The 24,496-nt window shown below is 40.6% G+C and overlaps 1 protein-coding gene across 8 annotated transcripts in view; it reads left to right on the top strand.

The window, feature by feature from the left end:
- Positions 1–12,164, top strand: part of PRKG1 (protein kinase cGMP-dependent 1) — a 1,254,852-nt gene extending 1,242,688 nt beyond the window's left edge. For all 8 annotated transcript variants that reach the window (XM_023240288.2, XM_023240287.2, XM_023240289.2 and 5 more), the window contains 6 exons: positions 1,084–1,225; positions 2,428–2,591; positions 8,746–8,868; positions 8,948–9,010; positions 10,318–10,384; positions 11,787–12,164. In XM_023240288.2, the coding sequence (XP_023096056.1) occupies positions 1,084–1,225; positions 2,428–2,591; positions 8,746–8,868; positions 8,948–9,010; positions 10,318–10,384; positions 11,787–11,885 (658 nt within the window). In that variant the 3' untranslated portion in view covers positions 11,886–12,164. The remainder of the gene's footprint in view (positions 1–1,083; positions 1,226–2,427; positions 2,592–8,745; positions 8,869–8,947; positions 9,011–10,317; positions 10,385–11,786) is intronic.
- Positions 12,165–24,496: the final 12,332 nt, after the last annotated feature.

Raw genomic sequence — 24,496 nt, 5'->3', positions numbered from 1 at the left:
GAGAGACACTAGCATCTTTGTAATTATATTTAAGATTCTAGGGGCCCCTGGGTGGCTCAGTCGGTTAAGCGTGCGACTTTGGCTCAGGTCGTCTTCTCATGGCTCATGGGTTTGAGCCCCACGTCGGGCTCTGTGCTGACAGGTCAGAGGCCTGAAGTCTGATTCAGATTCTATCTCTATCTCTCTGCCCCTCCCCTGCTTCCTCTTTCTTTCTCAAATATAATTTTTTTTTTAATTAAAGAATTTCTTGGAAGAAAAAAAAACAGCTAAAGTATAAAGTTTCTGCTATGGAACCAAGGAGCTAACCTTAGATACCAATGTTTTTTTTTCTTCCCTTTATTGTTATTTCATTAAATAAAGAGAGTGAGGACAGAGAGTGTGAGCGTTCTTTGCCAAACGTGAGAATCAAGTTTACTAATCTAAATTCCCTTCTGAGTACCTTTTTCCTTCTAATTATCTCTTTGCCCCATCTTTTCTAGTAAGAAGGCAGTAGTGTGGGACATAGGTGTTATTTCTCTTGCTGGCAAAATTTTGGAAAGCAGACTATTTAGCTTGTGATATATGACTGCGACACAGCATCACAGCTCATTTCCAAAGTGGCTCTCTGGAAGCATTAACCTTTTTATTCATGCTCTTATGAACCGTGTATTATTTAGGAAGATTCAAAACCAAGCCCTCTAAAAATAAGTACGACTGAACCCATAAACTTCTGCTTTACCAAACCCAACCCTTGGTAGACAGCTCTAAAACAGGATTCGTCTCCTCCCTGTCCACTGCTGTGTCTTGTTAGAGGATAGGGGGGTGCTGGGAAGCTTATCGAAGGAGGTATGACGCTCAGCTCCGCCTAGGTGCTTACAGGAGGGTAGAGTTAACTATCTCATTTGTCAGGGCAAAGCATTCCTGGATGTAGTCTTCAAGGGCTTTTGAAAACCCAAGGCAGCACCCATCACATGGCATTTGGCCAGAGGACATTGGTCTTCAGGGTCAAAGTTTGGCACAGGAATATAATGAAATGAGGACAAAATAAGTAAAACCCTATCAGAGAAACGAACATCTTGTACACTTTTATTTTCTGTGTCTCAGAGGTTCGTTTGAAGATTCTACGACCAGATTCTACACCGCGTGTGTGGTGGAAGCCTTCGCCTATCTGCATTCCAAAGGAATCATTTACAGGGACCTCAAGCCAGAAAATCTCATCCTGGATCACCGAGGCTACACCAAACTGGTCAGTGCCCTTTACGCACGGTTTCTGCCCCAGGGTTTAAAACCTCTGTTCATAAAGCTGTGTTCATTTCCTAACATTAAAACCTCCCTTTTCCTTTGTAAATGCTATAACTTTTCTTAAGAGCATATCTTTGCATTATTGCTTTCACCTCTTCTTTCAAGTGATGCAAAAGTTGTAAGAAATTACATTGGCTAGGTCTTAATACTGTCTTGGCAGGATGTGTTTAAATGGACTCGGACCTGTGGACATGTGTTCATAGACCTCTAGAAGAGCTTTGTAGACCTTTCTCTTGTCCACTTTCTGCCATTCACAGGGAATGACTACTTACATCGTAGAAAACCATGAATCCTTTTAACATTTTAGATTTAAGTACAATCTTAACAGGAAAAAAAATCGCTTGCTCGGCAATGTTATTTAGGCCATTTGAATTATAGTAATAGTAATGATCACAATAATAAAATCTGTCAAGCGCTCTAAAGATTTACTGTAGGAGGGAAGTTCTGTTATAAAATGTACAATTTTTGTGGATGTTGAATCTGTCATTGCCTGGCTATTTTTTAAACTTTGGGGCATATGGTTTTCAAGGAAATCAAATCAATGGCTGTTCATTATTTGTGTTCTCAACCAAATCGTTTTAGAAAAAAAGGTTTTCTGCATTCGATGCTCCTCTGTCCAGAAACATTTCTAGAAAAACGAAGGACACATTTGCATTGTATCTCTGTTTATGTGTACTCGGGGCAGGGATACATTTTGTCACTAGGTTCCTTGAGCAGTCCAGTGGCTTCGCATTGCTAAATGAATTGTCGGCTTCCTAAATCCAGCAGAAATCATGCATATTCTGGAAAATGTGTCAAGTGGGTCCACCTAGACTTCTAAAAATTTTAAGTAAAGGGGTTATGGCCCGACCTCCATGGTCAGGAAAGGAGGAAGAAATGGAAGCTACTTCTGGACAGAAAGGTTTACCTGTATTTCTAATGATGTGAGTTTCAGCCTATACTCAGGTTTTAACTTTTCCTATTACACCGACTTTGCTCAGGGAGGCTTTGTTTGAAACACAGATGACTCCTTTGGGAATATAGGACTGTAGTGATATGCATCTGTTTTTATTATTATTCCGTGCACTTCAGCTAAGTACCTTACTGCTTTTCAGCTTGAAAATAAGTTAGTGCCTTGAAATAACTTGTTTTTCCTCTCTTTGTAAGGTTGATTTTGGCTTTGCAAAGAAAATAGGATTTGGAAAGAAAACATGGACTTTTTGTGGGACTCCAGAGTACGTGGCTCCAGAGATCATCCTGAACAAAGGCCATGACATTTCAGCCGACTACTGGTCACTGGGAATCCTAATGTATGAACTTCTGACTGGCAGGTATGGACATTGGCAGAGAATTGCTGATAAAAATAGATCAGCCAACAGCTGCATGCTCCTGCCTTTGTCACTCTGATTAGACCATCTTAAAGCACATTTCACCATATCTTGGTCCAGCGCTTCAAGTAATTATGCAAGTGCCCAGGGATTCGTAAAACAAACTCTAAAATGGGTTGAATGAGGGCAGGGAACTCAACGTCAACCTTTGCTCTCATCATTACGAATTCCTTGTACATATGTGAGAATGTGGAAAAACCTAGTGTCTTTCTGTGAGATCTTTGAGCCTAGCTGCTTAGCCAGCAATGAAGCAAGGGAGGTAATAGTGGTATAAAAATATCTAGGGTCAACTATTTATAGAGATAAGAGGACATGTTGACAAGTATTATACCTAAATGAAACGGGAATAGTTTGCAGGTCTTCTGTGTAATGCTCTTATAGCCATCAGCAAGGAAAAAAAGATCCCCAACAAAAAGAGAAACAAACACCCCACCGTGCCGTGCATGGGGGACAATGAGCAGTAGGGTCATTATAAACCAGAGTTCAGAAGAAGTCTGGGTAGAGGTCTCAGACATACAGAGCAAGGAAAGGACATCCCATGGCTTCACTAGAAGGGCAACAGGGGGCAAAGACATGGAGAAGTTGTGTGTAGAAAAACTTACTGGGAACCTGAGGGCTGCCTGACTGGCTTTAGCACAAGAGAGAGAGAGGCCACATAGGTGACAAGGGATACAGAGAGAGTTGGGGAAACAGGAACAGAGGGGACCCCCACCCTTAACACCACGAGCTGGAGTTGGGGAGTAACGTACAGAGAAACGGTGAGCGGGTGCATCTGCCCCGGGCACAGAACCTTAAGTCATGGCTTAAAAGGGCAACTTGAAATAACAGAACCAGCCCTAGAACCCTGCCAAGTGGTGGGGACTCCCTGTAGTCCTCAGAAGCTGGCAGGTACCTCTACTTACGTTTCCCCTCCACCTTGATAGTACAGAGGGGAGCAGAGCCCAGGCACCATAGCTGACTTTCCACCACAGGGAGCCCTAGCCCCCTGACCCCAGATGTCCCACCAGTGTGGATACCCTTGGTCAGTGCTCATTATGACTCCAGCCATCTCACCAAGGTAAGACAGGCACAGAATACTCTAGACGTGCCCTACTTTGGCTCTCCATGACTTGCCAAGACAACTCAGTGTCAAGTGCCCTGGGACCCCTGGCCCATGCCCACCTCGACTCTAGCTGTCCTGCCAGGGGGGCCTCTGCGTGGAGGGTCCCATGACCCCTGGCTTCTACCCACTTCAGCTGTCCTGCCACTGGGGCCTTAGCACAGCCCCAGAACCGCCCCAACAGGGCGGCCCAGGATCCAGAGCCCATGACAGCTACAGCTCTGTAGAGCCAGCCAAAGTCAACAGGCAAACACGGTCTACACAGGGATGACCATACGGAAGGTCATTCCCTCGAGTTTAGGAGAAGCAGCTGTTCTGTAATTCGTCGAAACAAAGTCAATCGAAATGAGGAGAGAGGGGAATATGGTCCATATGAAAGAACACAAAACTTCAAAAAAGGTAAATGGAGATAAGCATGGGTGAACTCTGTGAGAACTTTAACAAATAGAAAACACCAAGAAAAGAACCAGAGTTGAAGAATACAGTAACTGAAATGTAAAATACACTAAAGGGAGTAAATGGTGGATGAGAAGAACGGCTCAGTGATCTAGAAGACAGAGCAAATGGAAAGCACCCCAGCTGAACAGCAAAAAAAAAAAGGGGGGGTGGTTAAAAAAAATTGAAGTTAAGGAATCTCTTGGACAACATCAAACAATAATTCCCATTATCTGGGTCCCAGAGACAGAAAAGAGCAGACAACATGTTTGAAGAAATAATAACTCAAAACTTCCCTACCCTAGGAAAGGAAGTAGACATCCAGTTTCAGGAAGCCCTAAGAATTCCAAACAAGATGAACCCATGGCACATATTTATAAATGTCAAGGATTATACACCACCAAGCAAGTTTATCGTTCAGATTTGAAGGAGCAATAAAGAGTTTACCAGAAGATCAAAAAAAAAAATGGTTAAGGGGAATTCTTTAATAATCAGAAGAAAATAGTGGAAAAAAACTTCATTAATAAAAGTAAACATACAGTAAAGGGACTAGAGCAATGACTTCTAAGGCTAGTATGAAGGTTAAAAGAAAAAGTAGTAAAATCAACTACGTGATTTTTATTATTAAGGCATTAATATTTATTATAATTTTATATTATACAAATATAAATATAAAATATTTTCTATATATAAATGTATATTAATTTATATAATTATAATATATAATTATATAAATACAATCTATTTTTATTTTATAGATAATATATATTTTATATATTATTAATATTAAGGCAACTCATAAAAGAAAAAGCTGTAAAATATGACAGTATATACACAAAGTGGTGGGGGAGGGTAAAAATCAAGTTCTTTCAGAATGTGTTTAACTTAAGTGACCATCAACTTAATATAGACTACTATATACTTAGGATGTTGTTACATGTGAACCTCATGGCAACCACAAACTAAAATGTATAAAAGATACACATAAAATAAAGACACAACTGTATGCTGCTTACAAGAGGCAAACTTTAAAGACACATGCAGACTGAAAGTGGGGGGAGAAAATATTGCATGCAAAAGGAAGCCAAAAAAACAAGACAAAAGAAGCTTCAGTAAGAATACTTATGTCTGACAAAATAGACCAAAAAAGACTGTGACAAAGACAAAGAAGAGTGTTACATAGAGATAAAGGGATCAATCCAACAAGAGGATTTAAGTTGTAAATACCAATCCACCAACATGGGAGCACCTAAGTACATTAAGCAAGTCTGAACATAAAGGGAAAATTGACAGTAAGACAACATAGCAGGGGACATTAACACCCCACTGTGTCAATGGACCTGTCATCCAGGCAGAAAGTCAGTAAGGAAACAGTGTCTTTGAAAGACACATTAGACTAGATGGGCATAACAGACAGATATGGCCCATTCCATCCAACAGTAGCAGAATACACATTCTTTTCAGAATGAAAAGCACGTGAAACAGTCCCCAGGATAGAGCACAATTTAGGCTACAAGTCTCAATACGTTTAAGATTGAAATCATATCAAGCATGTTTTCCAACCACAATGGTATGAAACTACAAATCAGTTACAAAAAAGAAAAAAAGCCAAAACATAAAGAGGCTAAACAACGTGCTACCAAACGACCAATTTCTCAACGAACAAATCAAAGAGGGAATATTTAAAAATACACAGATACCAGCAGCAACAACAAACACGGAGACAATGTAAACAAAACCATCCAAAATCTTTGGGAAGCAGCAAAAGCAGTTCTAAGAAGGAAATTTGTAGTAGCGGAGGCTTATCTCAGCAGTAAAGAAGTTAGAACGATAACAGACAAAGACAAAATTAGAAGAGAGGAAATAATAAAAATCAGAGAGGAAATAAACGAGAGACCAAAAAAAAAAAAAAAAAGAATACAAAGGATCAATGAAAGTGAGTATTGTTTTCTTAAAAGAGAAACAATGTTGAGAAACCTATATAGCAAGACTCATGAAGGAAAAAAAAAGAGAGAATCCAAATAATTAATATCAGAAGTGAAAGGAAAGTAACAACCAACAGTACCAAAATGCAAAAGTTATTAGAGAAGGAATACTATACAAATTACGTGCCACCAAAGTGGACAATCTAAAAGAAATGGATAAATTTCTAGAAATACACAATCGTTCAAAACAAAATCAGGAAGAAATAGCAAATCTGAACAAACCTATAACTAGTAACAAAATTGTTTTAAAACAAACCTATAACTAGGAATCAAAAACACCCCAATAAACAAAAGCTGAGGAAAAGAGGGCTTCACAGGTGAATTCTACCCAATATTTAAGGAAGAACTGATAGCTAGTCTCCCCAAACTCTTACTAAAAAAAAAAGAAACCTTCATTTTATAAGACCAGTATTACACTGATACCAAAACCAAAGACACTACCAAAAAAGAGAACTGCAGGTCAATATACTTGAAGAACCTGGATTTAAAAATTCTCAACAAAATATTAGCAAACCACATTCAATAATACATTAAAAGGATCACTCACCACGATTAGGTGGGATTTATTCTGGGGATACAAGGGTGGTTCAGTATTCTCAAATCAATCAACATCATAGACCACATTGACAAGAAAAAGGGTAAAGCCCATATGATCATCTTAACAGATGCATAAAAAGGTTTTGACAGAATTCAGCATCTGTATATAATACCCTCAACAAAGCGGGTTTAGAAAGAACATACCTTAACATATTAGAGTCCGTATATGAAAAAAACCCCAACTAACATCGTACTCAATGGTGAGAAACTGAGAGATCCAGAAACAATACAAGAATTTCCACTATCACCACTGTTATTCAACATAGTACTGGAAGTCATAGCTGAAGCAGTCAGACAAGAAAGGAAAATAAAAGGCATCCAACGTGGTAAGGAAGAATTTAAACTGTCACTTTGCAGATGGCACAGTACTACACGTAGAAAACCCTAAATATGCCATCAAAAAACCGTTAGAAATAATAAGTGAATTCAGTAACGTTGGAAGACAAAAAATTAATACACAGCAATCTGTTGTCTTTCTGTTCATTAATAACAAAGCAGAAGGAGAAATTAAGAAAGCAATTCTATTTACATTGCACCAAAAAATAAAGTTACCAAAGATAAATTTAACCAAGGAGGTGAAAGACCTGTTCTCCAAAAACTATTAAATTTTGATGAAAGAAATTGGGAGCAAATGGAAACATGGTCTGTGCTCCTGGATTGTAAGAATTCGTATTGTTAAAATGTCCATACTACCCAAATCACTCTACAGATGCAGTGCGATCCCTATCAAAATTCCAATAGCATTATTCACAGAACTAGGACAAATAATACTAAAATCCGTATGAAACCACCAAAGACCCTGAATAGCAGAAGCAATCCTAAGAAAGAAGAACAAAGCACAAAAGTAGACACACAGACCATGGGAGCCAAACAGCCCAGAAGTAAACATTTGCTTGTGTGGTCAATTACTCTCCAACAGAGGAAGCAAGAATAGGTAATGCCAGGGGGAAATGGACGGCTAGATGTTGTGAAAAAGCTAAAGGATGTGGAAGAGATCATGGCAGGTGACTCTTTTAAGTTTAAACTCAAGGGGTGCCTGGCTGGCTCAGTCTGTGGAGCATACGACTCTTGATTTCTGGGTTGTGAGTTTGAGCCCCACAGTGGGTGTAGAGATTACTTAAAAAAAATACAATCAAGTTTAAATTCAAGTAGTAGACTAAATTGTCGCATTATGTTGGTTGACAGAGGTGACGGGATCAGTTCCATCCCGTAGGTTGATCGGAATAGACCTTTTTTGGGAAAGCGGCATAACCCTTTAGCCAGGTAAATATGGGAAGAACCTTCCAGGCGAAACAAACCGCATTCTGAGGTGCGAAGATGCTTTGGTATTTCAGAGAGCAGACATGGCGTCCTGATCCCAGCGAGTGAGGGTGGTGTTAGCAGGAGATGGAGTCCTATTACTGGCATCCTTGTAGCCGTCTAGTGATTTTGGACTTCATGTTGAGTGTAATCAGTGAGCTGACAGGTGCAGGAAAAGGGCTAGAAAGTGGAAGCCACATCTTGAATGGCCAAGGACAGCAAGACTAACAAGACATGAGAGGAATGGCAGATAAACTTGACCTATATATGGTTTGGCGGGGGGTGGCTGTTTGTATTTTTAATGTTTATTTATTTTTGAGGAAGAGAGTGTACGAGCGAGTGGAGGAGGGGCAGACAGAGAGGGAGACACAGAATCCGAAGCAGGCTCCAGGCTCCGAGCTGTCAGCACAGAGCCCAACGCGGGAGGGTTAAAGCTGCAAGATCATGGCCTGAGCCAAAGCGGGACACTTAACCGACTGAGCCATCCAGGCACCCCCCGTATATGGTTTTGCTACATGATTTACTCACAAAGGTTTCCACATGGTTTTGCTATTAATCCAGCATCGTTCTGTGTTACCACGACTAATACATGTCCCCAAATAAGACTGGTGGAGTTATAACAGTTTAGGATTTCTTATTTAGAAAATACAAGTGATTCTCTTTTCACCTCTCACCTTTGCAGCCCGCCATTCTCAGGCCCAGACCCTATGAAAACCTATAACATCATACTGAGGGGGATTGACATGATAGAATTTCCAAAGAAGATTGTCAAAAATGCTGCTAATTTAATTAAAAAACTATGCAGGTAAGCGTTTGGCCACGTGACTTTTGAAAGGATCATGATGGGAACATGATTGGATCCCTTACAGTTGTTTTCTTTCCAGGGATAACCCATCGGAAAGACTAGGGAATTTGAAAAATGGCGTCAAAGACATTCAAAAGCACAAGTAAGTGTTCTTCCCTTGACCTTTCTGTGGGAGGGTCCAGAAAGCCCCTCCCCAGGCTGTTCTTTTTAAGCTACTGGCTGTGTGACTGACACAGTTAGCCCATGGGAACACTGGGGGGACGTTCAGACCAGTTAGCCTTTGGGGACAGCACAGCCACACGCGACCCTGTGCCATACTAAGTGACCGATTCACTGAATTCAGTTTCTCCCAGCTCAAGCTAAGGAGCATTGCTCCTCTCTGGCACCAAGAGGAAATGTGAACTAGATTGATCGATTGAATTCTAGGTCGATTCTAGAATTCTATTCTCTACCAGAATATCAAAAACACAAGTCCTCCACCATATCATGCCTCCTTTCCTAGACTAAAACTGGAATATATTTTTCCACCCGCTTCCCAATTAGATGATAAAACATAGTACTGACTACAGCGTTGTTTTTAAGTGATGGCAGCATCTTAAATATTAAACCTTACCTAGTTAATTGGATATCTGAGTGCTAATCTAAGACCCAATTGTTGTTTTTTATTAGTCTGTTGGTGTAACACCCACAGGAAATTCACATCTGTGCAAAAAGAACTTATTTACCAAAGTATCTATAAATACCTAGAACACCTGCTAAGAATTTGGTGTATGCATTTGCTACTGCTGAAAACTTTTAAAGACAAAACAGAAACAAAAAACTTCGTGTTATCTGCTCCTCATTTTCACAGAAAATCTGAACACAAATACCTTCATTTTTTTAACATTTAACTGAAAATGACATTTTACTAGAAATTATTATGACCCGAGTATTGCATATTCAACGTTTTCTTCTACGAACACAAAAACAGTACTAAGTCAGAGTTAGACCTGACTAATATAGTGATGCGAAAAGGTTAATTACGCTGCCCAAGGAATCAGTGCAAAGCTGGAAAAATAATTTTCTGTCCTGACTTTCATGCCCTGATTCCATTGCCTTAAAATAAGATGTCCAAGTAGATCATGGGCTAAGTATATCATGACACTTATTAAGTTATAATGATAGTACAGGAACAAGGTCATACAGACATTGTGACGAAATTGCCAGGGGGACAAAGGAGTTATTTGTAACCGATGTTAAATATTTCAACAATTGGATTTTTAAAATATGCATTGTATAAAACAACTGTGAAAGTTTTCAGTGACACAGGATACATTTATGTCACGTTGAAAATGTTCGCCTTTCTGCTTTGCATCCAGTATGGATATTTCCACATCAAATATGTTGCAACGGGGTTTCAGCTAAAGTAAAATGCCTTTAACCAGCTCCTTTTTCTCCTCCCTTTCCTAGATGGTTTGAGGGCTTTAACTGGGAAGGCTTAAGAAAAGGCACCTTGACACCTCCTATAATACCAAGCGTAAGTAGTCTTCCCAGCGAATACTTGTGTGACAAGGTTTTATCCTGTGATCAGATTAAATAATCTATAGAAGTACCACATTAGAATAGTATCTAAAATGCAACCTTAAAAACAGGCCAGTTAGGAGATGGTTATTGTATGTGTATTCTATCATTACCTGTTTCAACTATTCATTCTAATTTATTTATCCTTTTATCGGGCTCTAATAGGATTCTCGTTCCTTAACTGTCTTTTCTGAACATATCGGGGTTTTTGTGAAATAGCAGCCCAGTGAGGGTGACTCAGTGTTTGGACTGTATTAACTTGAAATAGATTTCAGTTGATTGCATTTTTACGTGTTTCTGTTTAATGCTGCGTCTTTACGAAAAGACACAGACCGCTTTGTGGTCCTGAGCCTTTCAGGTGTATGCTTCCTTCCCCTGGGACTAACTCAAGCCTGCTCTTGATTCAGAAGCATTTTCCCTACTTCTGAGATTTATTTCTGTGTCAGTGCTTATGCCTATTCGCAAACAAAAACCCCGTTACCGTGGCTCACGTCGCAGATTCTAATTGCATTCTTCAAGTTTTGTTTTTAGAACGAGAGTAGAGAGTAAGCCTGAATTATTCTTGCCTACATCCACCAGAGGTTTCCTTTTATGGATATACCCATATATATATATGGGTATATATAGTATATATAGTATATAAGAGGTTCTAAGTATTATAGAACATGAGGGAAACTAAAGGATGGATTTTTTACTGCTTTTATTGATGCTCTGCGGTTTGGACTTTGCCCGAGAAATTTGCAAGAGTTCTGACCGAGGTCAGAAATGGCTTTTATTCTATTTGAAATAAACACACACAAGACTTAAGATGGTCTACAGGGCTCTACCCAGCCTGAATTCTGCCTGCTTCTCCTATTTCTCATTCCAGTCCTATCCTCTCTTACACAGCAGCCACATTGGCCCCTTTGGATCACTTCACAGCATGAAGCACTCTCTCTCACCTCGGGACCTTTGCACGTGCTACATCCTCTTTTTTGAACTCATCAATTCTTAGTTTTGAAATAGTACTTTTTCCAAGAGGCTTTCCATCATCACTCATACTCTCAAGTCTTTTTTCTTCCTAACACTAAGCAAAACCTTATAGTCATCTACAGATTTTTGTGATGATTTGTTTTTAGTCCTACAAGGTACTCCCTGCCAGGGTAGGGCAAGAGCAGTGTCTTTTTTTATTCACCGCCCTTAGCCCCAGTAAAAAGCACAAAGCCTGCCACCTGGTAGCCGTTCAAACAACAGTCACTGATCGGGGAATGAATCAAGAATGCTTTTTAAAAATCTAGTTTGGGATTTTACTAAAAAAAAAACAAAACAAAACAAAAATCAAGAAATCTCTTCTCGGTCACGCCCTCTCTCATTTGTAGGTTGCATCACCCACAGACACAAGCAATTTTGACAGTTTCCCTGAGGACAGTGATGAACCACCACCTGACGACAACTCGGGCTGGGACATAGACTTCTAATGTATTTCTCTTACCTGCTTCTGCCTTGCTGAAGTCAGCTTTCTCTGAGACACGGCTGACAGCAAACCTGAGGGACGGAGAGAAGATCAGTGCTCGGGGTCACCATGATGCCTTTGATCGATGCTGCTCCAGTAACTACAGTGGCATGAGGACTTCTTGCTTAGACGACAGTAGTGCTCTTTACATGTTTTCTGTTTGATCCTAAAAATAGCAGTTGACATGGTGGTCCTGAAGCAAAGCCCTTCGCCAGTAAAGAGAGGTTTCCTGTCGTTGCAATGATCTCGCTTTGCTCGGACTGTAATTTGAGAGACTGTAAGAAATACTTCAACCTAGAAAAAGAGTCCGTACCTTGCTAGAATGGCCAAGATCCAAAATTAATGTATGGGGTACGATCGGTTGCCGTGGTACCAAAACGGGGCTCTTCCTTCCCTTCCAGGGAGGCCGTGGGATCTATTAGCGCAAGCCGGTGTCTATACCATACGGAAGAGGGCCACGCGTCTATGGGTCACGGCGTTCATGTCAAACCAGTGCTAGAAGTTTCCTGATTTTGTTTCCCAACAGTGCTGATGACGAGGCTGAATGTTACCTTTCCTTTCTGACAGATTTTAAAAATTGATACAATCAAAGCACAACTGCTATGAAGCCTCACGGCGGGTATATATGCGTTTTCACGGAAGATTGAAAAAAAAAAAAAACCTGCATGACATTTGTTTGTTTCTTTTCTTGATAAATTGGCATGACAGAGTGGAAAAAAAAAAAAGCAATTCACAAACCATTTCATATCGTTTCAAATATCGTGCTTCAAGATGGTCCTGGAAATCAGTGACTAGCAGCCAATTGATTTTTCTTTATTACCTAACATACTCTCAGACTGAGGCTTAAAATAGTCCCTTTTATAAAAATCAACCCTTGGGGTGGGGACGGGGTGGGGGGGGGGGTGGGTGGAGAGGGATGAAGATCCGTCCAAAAATAAAAATAAACTATATAGGTGCTATGTATATCTTTCATCTGTAAATGTCCGTGTCTGAGCAGACAACACAAATTCTAATCATCACCTGTGTAGCCAGAGACTCAAGCATTTTCACTACATTTACCAATGAAACTCCCGTCAGATTTCACTTACACAACATAGTCTAGGGTTGAGGGGAAAGGTGATTAAAACCCATTCAACTGGCTTCTTGTCTTAGGCCTGAACCAAAAAGAAGAAGGAAGCACAAAATCATCAAGATTTACCAGATGAGGGACCTTCCTTATGCGAGGTCAGGGAACAGGACAGGACCTGGCCAGGTGTTGATTCCCTTTTTGTGAATGAGCCGATGTGAGTTCATGCATGCGTGAGAGTAGAGGAGAACACAGGACCCTGATTTCTTAAGCAGAAGTTTTCATTACGTAGAATGGAAGTATTGCAATCCTGAAACGTATCTGGAAATACCAGACTGATTTGCTTTTTCACGAGGGGAGAAGAATCGGCAGTTTAAAGTGAATCCTCTGTTGGCAGGCGAGTTGACTACTATGAGCTGTTCTAAGTAGCAGAGACATTGGGAAGCTTTTCCTGGACAAGTAGCGTTAAACCTGCGTAGACAAACGCATAATCTTACAAGCCGTCATCCTGATTTAGAGCTGTGTGTGAATTTGGTACATCGAAATTGAAGTTTGCCTTGTTCCAGGAGAGAATTTTCTTTTTTTTAAAGTCAATCAAACGTAGACGGTTCTGCAAAAAACATGTCCACGTCGGTCATTGACTTTTTCATACTAAGACTACTTTAGAATAGGATATCAACACGTAATGATCTAAAAAAAACATTTGGGGAATAAAAATTATAAGGGCATATTAAACATAATCAGAGTAAAGTTAAACTTTTAAATTAAAACTTTGACCCCCAAGATGTTACGGTTACTCCTGTGTTTTTCTGGCCTTTGCAAACAATTGCTTAAGATCAATTTATTCCCCAAGATATCCACTTTCTTCTACAGATTTCAGAATATAAAATGTACCAAGCTAAAATCCAGCTGTGAGTGCTATTTCAGAATTTTTATATTGCTTTTAACTGGGCTCGTAAAAGTACGTAATTTCAATATCATGGTCAATGTTCAGTGAGTTTTGTTAAAAGAGTGCTTTAGGCATGCTAACGATTTGCTCGATACTAAGTTTATCTCGTCGTTATTCAAGAGAATCTCCCGCAGTTTTCCAAATGCCCCAGTAACCCCAGAGATTAGCCCTTACCGTGGATGTTGAAACTATGGTTCAAGTCTAAGACAACAACGTACAGGTTCTCTGAGGAATGAAGAGAACATTCAGCTCAATGGCACTGTCGGCCGTCTCTCCCACCTGTCGCTCTATCTTCGTTCATGTCACCTGTGGCGCTGCATTAGGATGTCTAAAGCAATCACTAGCAAATAAAGGCGAACATCTTCCAAAAATTGCTAACAGTCATCTAATCTTAGGCATTGAAATGTAAGGATTTAAATCCTGTCCTAAGACACTAGGGCTAAAATTCACGGTCAGCTCCGTAAAGCGCATCTCACTTCATTTCCGAATTTTTCATACCCCTCCATACTGGAGAACATCTGGCTAAGTTAGAATAGTGCCAACTCGTGTGATTTGTTAACTGACTTTCTTGTTAATACTTTGAGTCTGGGAAATAAGGGCTTTCTGTGCATCCTGACGCACAGGAAAACGGAAAACTGCCAAAGGAAAGGGACATCCCGATATTTGAGATACACTGAATACGTTAGAGAAAATGATTTCTGGAAATTTCCTATCAATGATTTTCATGTTTGTACCTTCTTTGTTACTCACATATGAATCAGATCCATGTGGCATTGAAAACAAATTTATTTTGATGATCTTCTTTACAAGTCACGTTTCTTCCTTAAAATTACGGGATTTGCATGTGAATCACACATGTGTAACACATGAGTTCAACTATTGACTTTTTCTGGTTTCATTTCTAAAGGACTGAGCTAATGGCGAGCTTAGAGAAGTCAGCTACCACACTGAAAAGAAGGAAATTAGAACGGATTCATACAGTAGAGGTGATCTGTGCATTATCCATAACGATGTTTTCTTTCACAATAGGACCACAGACGAATATTTATGTAAATAGATATTTTTGTGTGATATTTTGTGGTACATATACCTTTTTTTAGTGTTTCACGGCATTATTATTTCATCTTCTTTGTACTGAATAATGTTTTTAGGTCCAAGTAGACTTGAATTAATGTCATAATTGTCAGTATTATTGAAAATTACGTCCACTGTATGGTTTCATCTGTTCCATAGTTTAGGACATGACCTGGCTATCTGGCATTGTTGCAAAGTGCCTTAAATTCCTGGCATCCTATTAAAAAACAAATTTGGTGTTATGCTGCATGAGAAAGACAAATCCACCTCAAAATGTTGTCCTTTCTTAGCTTGCTGCGTTTTACAGTTCTTTCTGCTAACAATTTCTAAGCCTTTATTATATAATATTGATGAATTACAGAAATGATGAAGTTGTTCTCTAATTTCTGTTACATGTACCAGAGCTGTGTATCTGTTACTGAGATACAGCGTCATTTCTGTGAAATGTATAAATGTATGTGCAGGTCAAATTAATCTATGACATACTATCAGTCTGTACACAGGTATTCCTGTTTTGCTAAGCTGTGCAGATCCAGTTAAAAAAAAAAAAAATTAGTGCAGTCAAGTTCTAATGCCTCATTTTATAGACTCCATTCGTAACGACCCAACTCAAAAGAAGAATCAGCAAGTGACACGTCGTTATGAAACCAATGAGGAAAACGTACCTTAGCGCACTCCTCAACAAAACAGGATGCTTTCTGAGTTCTTGTATATGCAAATCACGTAGGAGGCAAGTTTGCAACAGACCTGGGAAGATAAACATTGGAAGCGTGTTGTTAGCCCTCCTCCTTATCTGCCCCTGAATTAACAGAACTCTGGGACCCTGACAGTGACTCAGAGGTTTGGGCTTTCCGAGGAAAGGGACATTTCTTTAGGCATCATCTGTCCACTTTATCTCATCGTATGATGTTTTTACAACTGGTCGGTTCTTTTGTATTCTTACAGCTATGGTTATTTGATTGTCCTCTTACAATTTGTTCCACATGGAAGAGTCCTTTGTTAGTCAGAATGCAACCACTGTCATCAAACGGTCAGTGACCACTTGCACTCTTTTGATGTAGATTAAAAACTTTTTCATAAAATTAACCTGCTTTGATTTGCTCTGTATTTTTCCTGCAGCTGTAGTTGCTGAGTGCCTGTTGTATACTTTATAGAGTTGAAATAAAAAAAAAATAATTACTTTTGAACTTAGTTGATGTTTCATTCCAGACAAGATTTCGAGAACACGGTCGATGAATCCTCCTGGAATGGAAATACGCCGCAGCGCTATCTTAGAACGTCACTGAAACAAGAGCAATGTTACTCAGGACCCAGGTGTCCCTCACACCGGCATGTATTATGATCTGATAGAAAGCTAAGCTAGCATAGCAGTTTAAAGAATTCAGTGGGGATAAGTCAGGTAAGTCAGGCCACCCAGTGTGAACAGAAAGGCAAATGTAGATACGCACACAAGCCCCGACCTCGGTGGTGTTCTGTGTGCCACTACCCCTACCCGTACCACAGTCTCCTTGTTTGGGCTACCCTTGGTCAAACTGTGAACTCGGCAAAACACCAGAAAGGTTAAGTCTTGTATAAGGCTGTGTGCTAAGACTTCTAGAGAAAGCAGCTTCGTGAATCTTTGTAGCACATCCAGCCATCTCATTTCTTCTGCAAATAGGACTCAACCATGGTTTTCAGTATCCTTCCCTTATATTCTGTGATTTTCATACCCTTGATCTAAGAACGGCCGTCCTTGATCCTGGGAAGTTTTGTTTTGTTCTCCTTTGGTGTTACTTACAGTTTTTGGAGAGACGTGCAGATCAATACTTGTGATGATTAGCTGAAGCATGTGAGGATGTTGCAGTCACACCACGGTCACATCTTGCACAAGTTAATTGCAATTGAAGTAAATCACGCAATGACCAATGACAGCAGGAATCGATTATAGATTTGGCTCGAATGTATTGTTGATCACGCAGCTTGATTAAGGGTAGATGTGCAAGCAAAATGTCGAGTCTCAGTTATAGCCCTAAATGTGTAACGCACATAACACAGAGCAACCTTGTTTTTTTTCTGAGATCCCTAGAGTTTTTCTCTTGTTCCATACTTCTCCTTTCCAACTCAGAAGCCCCATAAACTGAAAGAAAAAAAAAAACAGTAATGTTTACCTATTCCACCTATCTTTTTTGACCAGGGTGGGTCTATGGGACAAAAAACGAACCATCCACATGCCCATTAGCAAAGCCAGATGAGTTAAGGCTCATGCAATAATAATAATACCACCAAATTAAAAGAAAAAAGAGAAAGCAAGGTCTCACTAAGAATCCTAAAGGTTGGCACAGATTTCATAGAAATTAATAGGCTCAAGACACATGTTCCAAGCCAGTGTTCTTTTACCATCGATGACGTGATATGTATCTGGGAAATACGGTGAAAATATTTCCAGCACCACCCGCGGTTATTTTGACATAGCCCCAGAATCTATATTTTTAACAAGCACCTTAGCATATTTTGGTGAAAATATCTATACACATCCATGGAAGAGAAAGACGAAAAGAGGATTCGTGGAAAAGCATTTCAGGAATGGTAACGTAAAAGACCAAAGAAAAAGTCCATAAGGAGTTATGGACATGTTTCCAGCCACCTGGCCAGGGGACCCCCGCACAGAGCACCCCAGGACGCTTCCGCCCGCACAGGTCTTGGTTCCAGTAGCCTGGTCAGGGCTCTCCCTGCACTGGACACCGTGGGACAACCGGCCTGTACCCAGCTCAGCGTCAGCTGTCTCGCCAGGGCATATTTTGCTCAGAGAGCTCGGTGACCACACCAGCCCATGCCCATTTTAACGTTAGCTGTCCTGCCAGGGCACCCCCTGCATGGAGCACCCAATGACCAACCAGCCCGTGCCCTGCCTCAGCTCTAGCAGCGTCTTTGGGGCACCCTGTACATGGAGAGTTCTAGAACACCGCAGTTTACATCCACTTCGGCTTCAGCTATCCTGCCAAGATGAACCTCTGTGTGTAGAGCCCCAGGTGCCTACAGCTTGCCCCTACTTTCGTTTTCGGTGTCCTGTGGGGGTACTTTCCGTGCAGAGCAATTCAGAGACCTCGCACTGGCACCTCAGATCCGCCACCCCACACACAGAGCACCCCAGGACACCTTGGCTAGTGCCCGCCTCAGCCTCAACTGTCCTGGCAGTGTGCCCTCAGTGCACTGAACAGAGCCTGCGTCCTCATCAGCTTTAGCTACTCTGACAGGGTTCCCAACACACAGAAAGCCTCACGATCTCCAGCCCACGCCAGCCCCAGCTCCAGCCAGCCAGAGAAAGTCACCAAGCACACACAGTCTGTCTAGGGGACAGCCATACACAAGACCATACCCTCAGGCTAAAAAGCACCTGTTCTGCCTAATCCATAGAAGCACACACAGGAAGTCAAGCAAGATGGGGACGCAGAGGAACATGCTCCAAAAGAAAGAACGAGAACAAAGCTCAGAAAAAGAAATAAGTGAAACCGAGATAAGCAATAGGCCTGATTTTAAAAAAATAAATAATGATCATAAAGATACTCACTGGACTGAAGAGAAGAGTGGAGGAACTCAGTGAGGCCTTCAATAAATTGATAGAAAATATAAAAAATATCCAGGCAGAGTTGAAGAATACAGTAAGCGACATAAATGTTAAAACACACACTAGAGAGAATCAACACATGAGCAGTTGCAGCAGACTGTATCAACAATCTGTAAGAAAGGACAAGAAAAAGCACCCAAGCGAAACAGCAAAAAGTGGTAAGAATTTTTAAAAATGAGGATAGGTTAAAGGGCCCCTTGGACAAGAGCAAGTGAACAAACATTCACATTATAGGGACCTCAGAAGAAGCAGCAAGAGAGAGAGAAAGGGGTAGAAAACTTAATAGGGGGAAAATGTCCTTCATCTAGGGAAGGAGATGAACATCCAGTCCAAGAATCACCAAGAGTTCCAAACACGGTAAACCAAGGAGGTCCACATCACAACATATAATAATTAAAACGTCAGTGGCTAAAGATAAAGAGGGAATTTTAAAAGCAGCAAGACGGAAATAAAAAGTTACCTACAAGTGAAAACCTCTAAGACTATCATCTAATTTTTCAGTAAAAACCCGGCAGGCCAGAAGGGAGTGGGTGATATATTCAAAATGCTGAAAACATAAAAACATACAAATGAGAATACCCACCAAGGCTATCATTCAGATTTGAAGAAGAGGGGAAGAGTTTCCTAGATAAACCCACATAAAGGAGTTTATCACCACTAAAAAGCATTATAAGAAATGTTAAAGGGACTTCTTTAAGTAGAAAAGAAATGGTCATAATTGGATATAAGGAAATGTTAAATAAAATATAAAATATGACAGCATGTACATAAAATGTGGAAAGGGGGTAAAAAAAAAAAAAGAAGTCCTCCCTTTTCTTTTCAGAACATGTTTGAACTTAAATGACATCAAGTTAATATAGACTGCTATTTACTTAGGATATTATACATGAAACTCATGGTAACCAAATCTCAAAACCTAGAAACGATACACACAACAAAAAATAAGTAAAGAGAAAAGAAAAAGAAAGAAACCTGCAAAAACTCATGAATTATGCAGCGCCTGGGTGGCTCTGCTGGTTAAGCATTCGACTTTGACTCAAGTCATGATCTCACTGTACATGGGTTCGAGCCCTGCATCGGGCTCTGTGCTGACAGTTCTGAGCCTGGAACCTGCTTCTCATTCTGTGTCTCTCCCTCTCTCGGCCCCTCCCCAGCTAACACTCTGTCTCTCTCTCAAAAGTAAAATAAACATTCTAAAAAATTAGAGAAAACTCATTACAAAGAGAGCAAGAAAGGAAGCAAGTAACAGAAAAGAAGTACAGGAAACAACAACATGGCAGTAAGTACATACATATCAATAATTAAATGTAAATGGTTTAAATGCTCTAATAAAAAGACACAAGGTGGTGGAATGGGTAAGCAAAACAGACCAGCTATGTGGTGCCTACAAGAGATTCATCTCAGACCTAAAAACACCTACAAACTGAAAGTGAAGGGACAGAAACAATCCATGTAAATGGAAACAACAGCAAAAAAAGCCAGTGTACCAATATTAGAAAAATTTAGACTTTTTAAAAAAAAATTTTTAATGTTTTTATTTATTTTTGAGACAGAGAGAGACAGAGCATGAACGGGGGAGGGTCAGAGAGAGGGAGACACAGAATCTGAAACAGGCTCCAGGCTCCGAGCTGTCAGCACAGAGCCTGACGCGGGGCTCGAACTCAAGGACCGTAAGATCATGACCTGAGCCGAAGTCGGAAGCCCAACCAACCGAGCCACCCAGGCACCCCTAGACTTTTCAAAAAAGTTTATTTATTTTGGGGAGAGAAATAGGGAGGGAGGGAGTGGGGGAGGGGCATGGAGAGAGGGACAGAGAATCCCAAGCAGGATCCATGCTGTCAGCACAGAACCCAATGTGGGACTCAAACCCACAGTGAAATCATGATCTGAGCCGAATTCTTACATTCAACTGACTGAGCCACCCAGGGGCCCGTGGACAAAATAGACATTTAAACAAAGACTATAATAGAAGATAAAGAAGAATATTATATAATGATAAAGGAACAATCCAACAAGAGACCATAATTGTAAATGTCCATGCACTCAGTAAAGAAGCACCTCAATACACAAAACAAATATTAATGAACAAAAGAGAGAGACAGAGAGAAATTGGCAGTAATACAACCATAGTAGGGAACTTTAAAACCCCACTTCCATCATGGATAGATCATCCAGGCAGAAAATCAACAAGGAAGCGCTGTCTTTGACTGACACATTGGGCCAGATGGACACAATAGATATATACAAAACATTTCATCTGAAACAGTAGAATATATATTATTTTCAAAAGCACATGGGCTGGTCTTGGGAAGATGGCGGCATAGGAGGACTCTGGGCTCACCGCGTCCTGCTGATCACTTAGATTCCACCTACACCTGCCTAATAACCCAGAAAACCGCCAGAAGAATGGCAAAAGGGACTCTCCAGAGCCAAGCGTAGACAAGAGGCCCGTGGAAGAGGGTAGGAAGGGCGTAGAGGAGGTGTGCGCTACACGCATTGGTGGGAGGGAGCTGGGGCGGTGGAGGGGCAGCCTGCCTGGCAAGGAAGAGCCCCCAAAGTCTGGCTTGCAAAAGCAGAGGGGCTAGAGGGAGGGAGTTCTGACTCCCCAGCGGGACTTAACATCTGGAACGTTAAACGTCAGCAGCTCTGCTCAGAGAGCGGGAGGGCGAAAGGATATTGGGAGGGAGAAGTGTTGAGCCCCAGGAAACAGAGCTCAGGTCGACAGGGAACAAAAGCTCCATCTCCCTCTCCCATCCCCCAGCCAAAACCCCTAAGGAAACCACTCCCCATCACGGAACTTCCTTGCACCACCCACACACCCAACGCTGTGCTTCTGCGGATCCATCCCTCCAACGGGTCTGCCTCTCTCCAAGTGCGGCAGGGCCCCTCCCAAAGCGGACCACTGAAGGCAAAGCAAGCTGAGTCTGACCCTCCCGCCCCTGTGCACCTTGTGGATCCACCCCAGGTAATATGCCAGATCCCATCAAAGCAGCACCACAAGCCTGGCAGTGTGCAAGCAGCCCAGACAGGGGCCACACCACTCCCCACCCACCAATACAAGTTACTCCAGACAGCACAGGGGAAGTGCGCGGCAGTTCTGTGCCACCCCAGGGACTAACCAAAATGACGAAACGGAAGAACTCTCCTCAAAAGAAACTCCAGGAAGTAGCAAAAGCTAACAAATTGATCAAAAACGATTTAAGCAATATAACAGAAAAAGAACTTAGAATAACAGTAATAAAATTAATCGCTGTGCTTGAAAACAGCATAGAGGACAGCAGAGAATCTATTGCTACAGAGATCAAGGGACTAAGAAATAGTCATGAGGAGCTAAAAAATGATATAAATGAGGTGCAAAATAAATTGGAGGTGACCACAGCTCAGATTGAAGAGGCTGAGGAGAGGATAGGTGAATTAGAAGATAAATTATGGAAAAGGAGGAAGCTGAGGAAAGAGAGATTAAAAAAACCCAGGAATATGAGGAGAGAATTAAAGAACTAAGTGATGCAATCAAATGGAACAATATCCGTATCATAGGAATTCCAGAAGTGGGAAAGAGAGAGAAAGGGGCTGAAGGTGCACTTGAACAAATCATAGGTGAGAACTTCCCTGATCTGGGGAAGGAAAAAGACATTGAAATCCAAGAGGCACAGAAAACTCCCTTCAGACGTAACTTGAATTGATCTTCTGCACGACATATCATAGTGAAACTGGCAAAATACAAGGATAAAGAAAGAATTCTGAAAGCAGATAGAGATAAATGGGCCTTAACATGCAAAGGTAGACACATACGATTAGGAGCAGACCTATCTACTGAAACTTGGCAGGCCAGAAAGGAATGGCAGGAAATCTTAAATGTGATGGACAGAAAAAATATGCAGCCGAGAATTCTTTATCCAACAAGTCTGTCATTCAGAACAGAAGGAGAGATAAAAGTTTTCCCAAACAAACAAAAACTGAAGGAATTCATCACCACTAAACCAGCCCTACAAGAGATCCCAAGGGGGATTCTGTGAGTGAAATGTTGCAAGGACCAGAGATATCACTACAAGCACGAAACCTACAGACATCACAATGACTATAAACCCATATCTTTCGATAATAACACTGAATGTAAATGGACTAAATGCTCCAACAAAAAGACATAGGGTATCAGAATGGATAAAAAAACAAGACCCATCTATTTGCTGTCTACAAGAGACTCATTTTAGACCTAAGGACACCTTCAGAGGGAAAGTGAGGGGATGGAGAACTATCTATCATGCTACTGGAAGTCAAAAGAAAGCTGGCGTAGCCATATTTATATCAGACAAACTAGACTTTAAATGAAAGGATGTAACAACAGATGAAGAAAGGCATTATATAATAATTATAGGGTCTATCCATCAGGAAGAGCTAACAATTGTAAATGTCTATGCGCCGAATACAGGAGACCACAAATATATAAAACAGTTAATTGCAAACATAAGCAACCTTATTGATAAGAATGTGGTAACTGCAGGGGACTTGAATACCCCACTTACGACAATGGATAGATCATCTAGACACAGGATCAATAAAAGAAACAAGGGCCCTGAGTGATACATTGGATCAGATGGACTTGACAGATATATTTAGAACGCTGCATCCCAAAGCAACAGAATACATTTTCTTCTCGAGTGCACATGGAACATTCTCCAACATAGATCACATACTGGGTCACAAAACAGCCCTTCAGAAGTATATAAGAAATGAGATCATACCAGGCACACTTTCAGATCACAATGCTATGAAACTTGAAATCAACCACAGGAAAAAGTCTGGAAAACCTCCAAAAGCATGGAGGTTGAAGTACACCCTACTAAAGAATGAATGGGTCAACCAGGCAATTAGAGAAGAAATTTAAAAATATATGGAAACAAATGACAATGAAAAGACAACAATCCAAACGCTTTGGGATGCAGCGAAGGCAGTCCTGAGAGGAAAATACATTGCAATCCAGGCCTATCTGAAGAAACAAGAAAAAACCCAAATACAAAATCTAACAGCACACCTAAAGGAAATAGAAGCAGAGCAGCAAAGACACCCCAAACCCATCAGAAGAAGAGAAATAATAAAGATCAGAGCAGAAATAAACAATATAGAATCTAAAAATAACTGTAGAGCAGATCAATGAAATCAAGAGGTGGTTTTTTAAAAAAATAAACAAAATTGATAAACATCTAGCCAGGCTTCTCAAAAAGAAAAGGGAGATTACTCAAATAGAAAAAATCATGAATGAAAATGGAATTATTACAACCAATCCCTCAGAAATACAAGCAATTCTCAGGGAATACTATGAAAAATTATATGCTAACAAACTGGACAACCTGGAAGAAATGAACAAATTCCTAAGTACCCACACACTTCCAAAACTCCAACAGGAAGAAATCGAAAACTTGAACAGACCCATAACCAGAGAAGAAATTGAATCAGTTATCAAAAATCTCCCAACAAATAAGAGTCCAGAACCAGATGGCTTCCCTGGGGAATTCTACCAGACATTTAAAGCAGAGATAATACCTATCCTTCTCAAGCTGTTCCAAAAAATTGAAAGGGAAGGAAAACTTCCAGACTCATTCTATGAAGCCAGCTTTACATTGAGTCCCAAAGCAGAGACTCAGCAAAAAAAAAAGAGAACTACAGGCCAATATCCCTGATGAATATGGATGCAAAAATTCTCAATAAGATACTAGCAAATCAAATTCAACAGCATATAAAAAGAATTATTCACCATGATCAAATGGGATTCATTACTGGGCTGCAGGGCTGGTTCAACATTCACAAATCAATCAATGTGATACATCACATTAATAAAAGAAAAGAACTATATGATCTTGTCAATCGATACAGAAAAAGCATTTG

This window comes from Felis catus, chromosome D2 (genome assembly GCF_018350175.1).
Source record: "Felis catus isolate Fca126 chromosome D2, F.catus_Fca126_mat1.0, whole genome shotgun sequence".
NCBI lineage: Eukaryota > Metazoa > Chordata > Mammalia > Carnivora > Felidae > Felis > Felis catus.
Note: the sequence above shows the minus strand (reverse complement) of the source record. Positions and strands in the feature narration are given on the sequence as shown.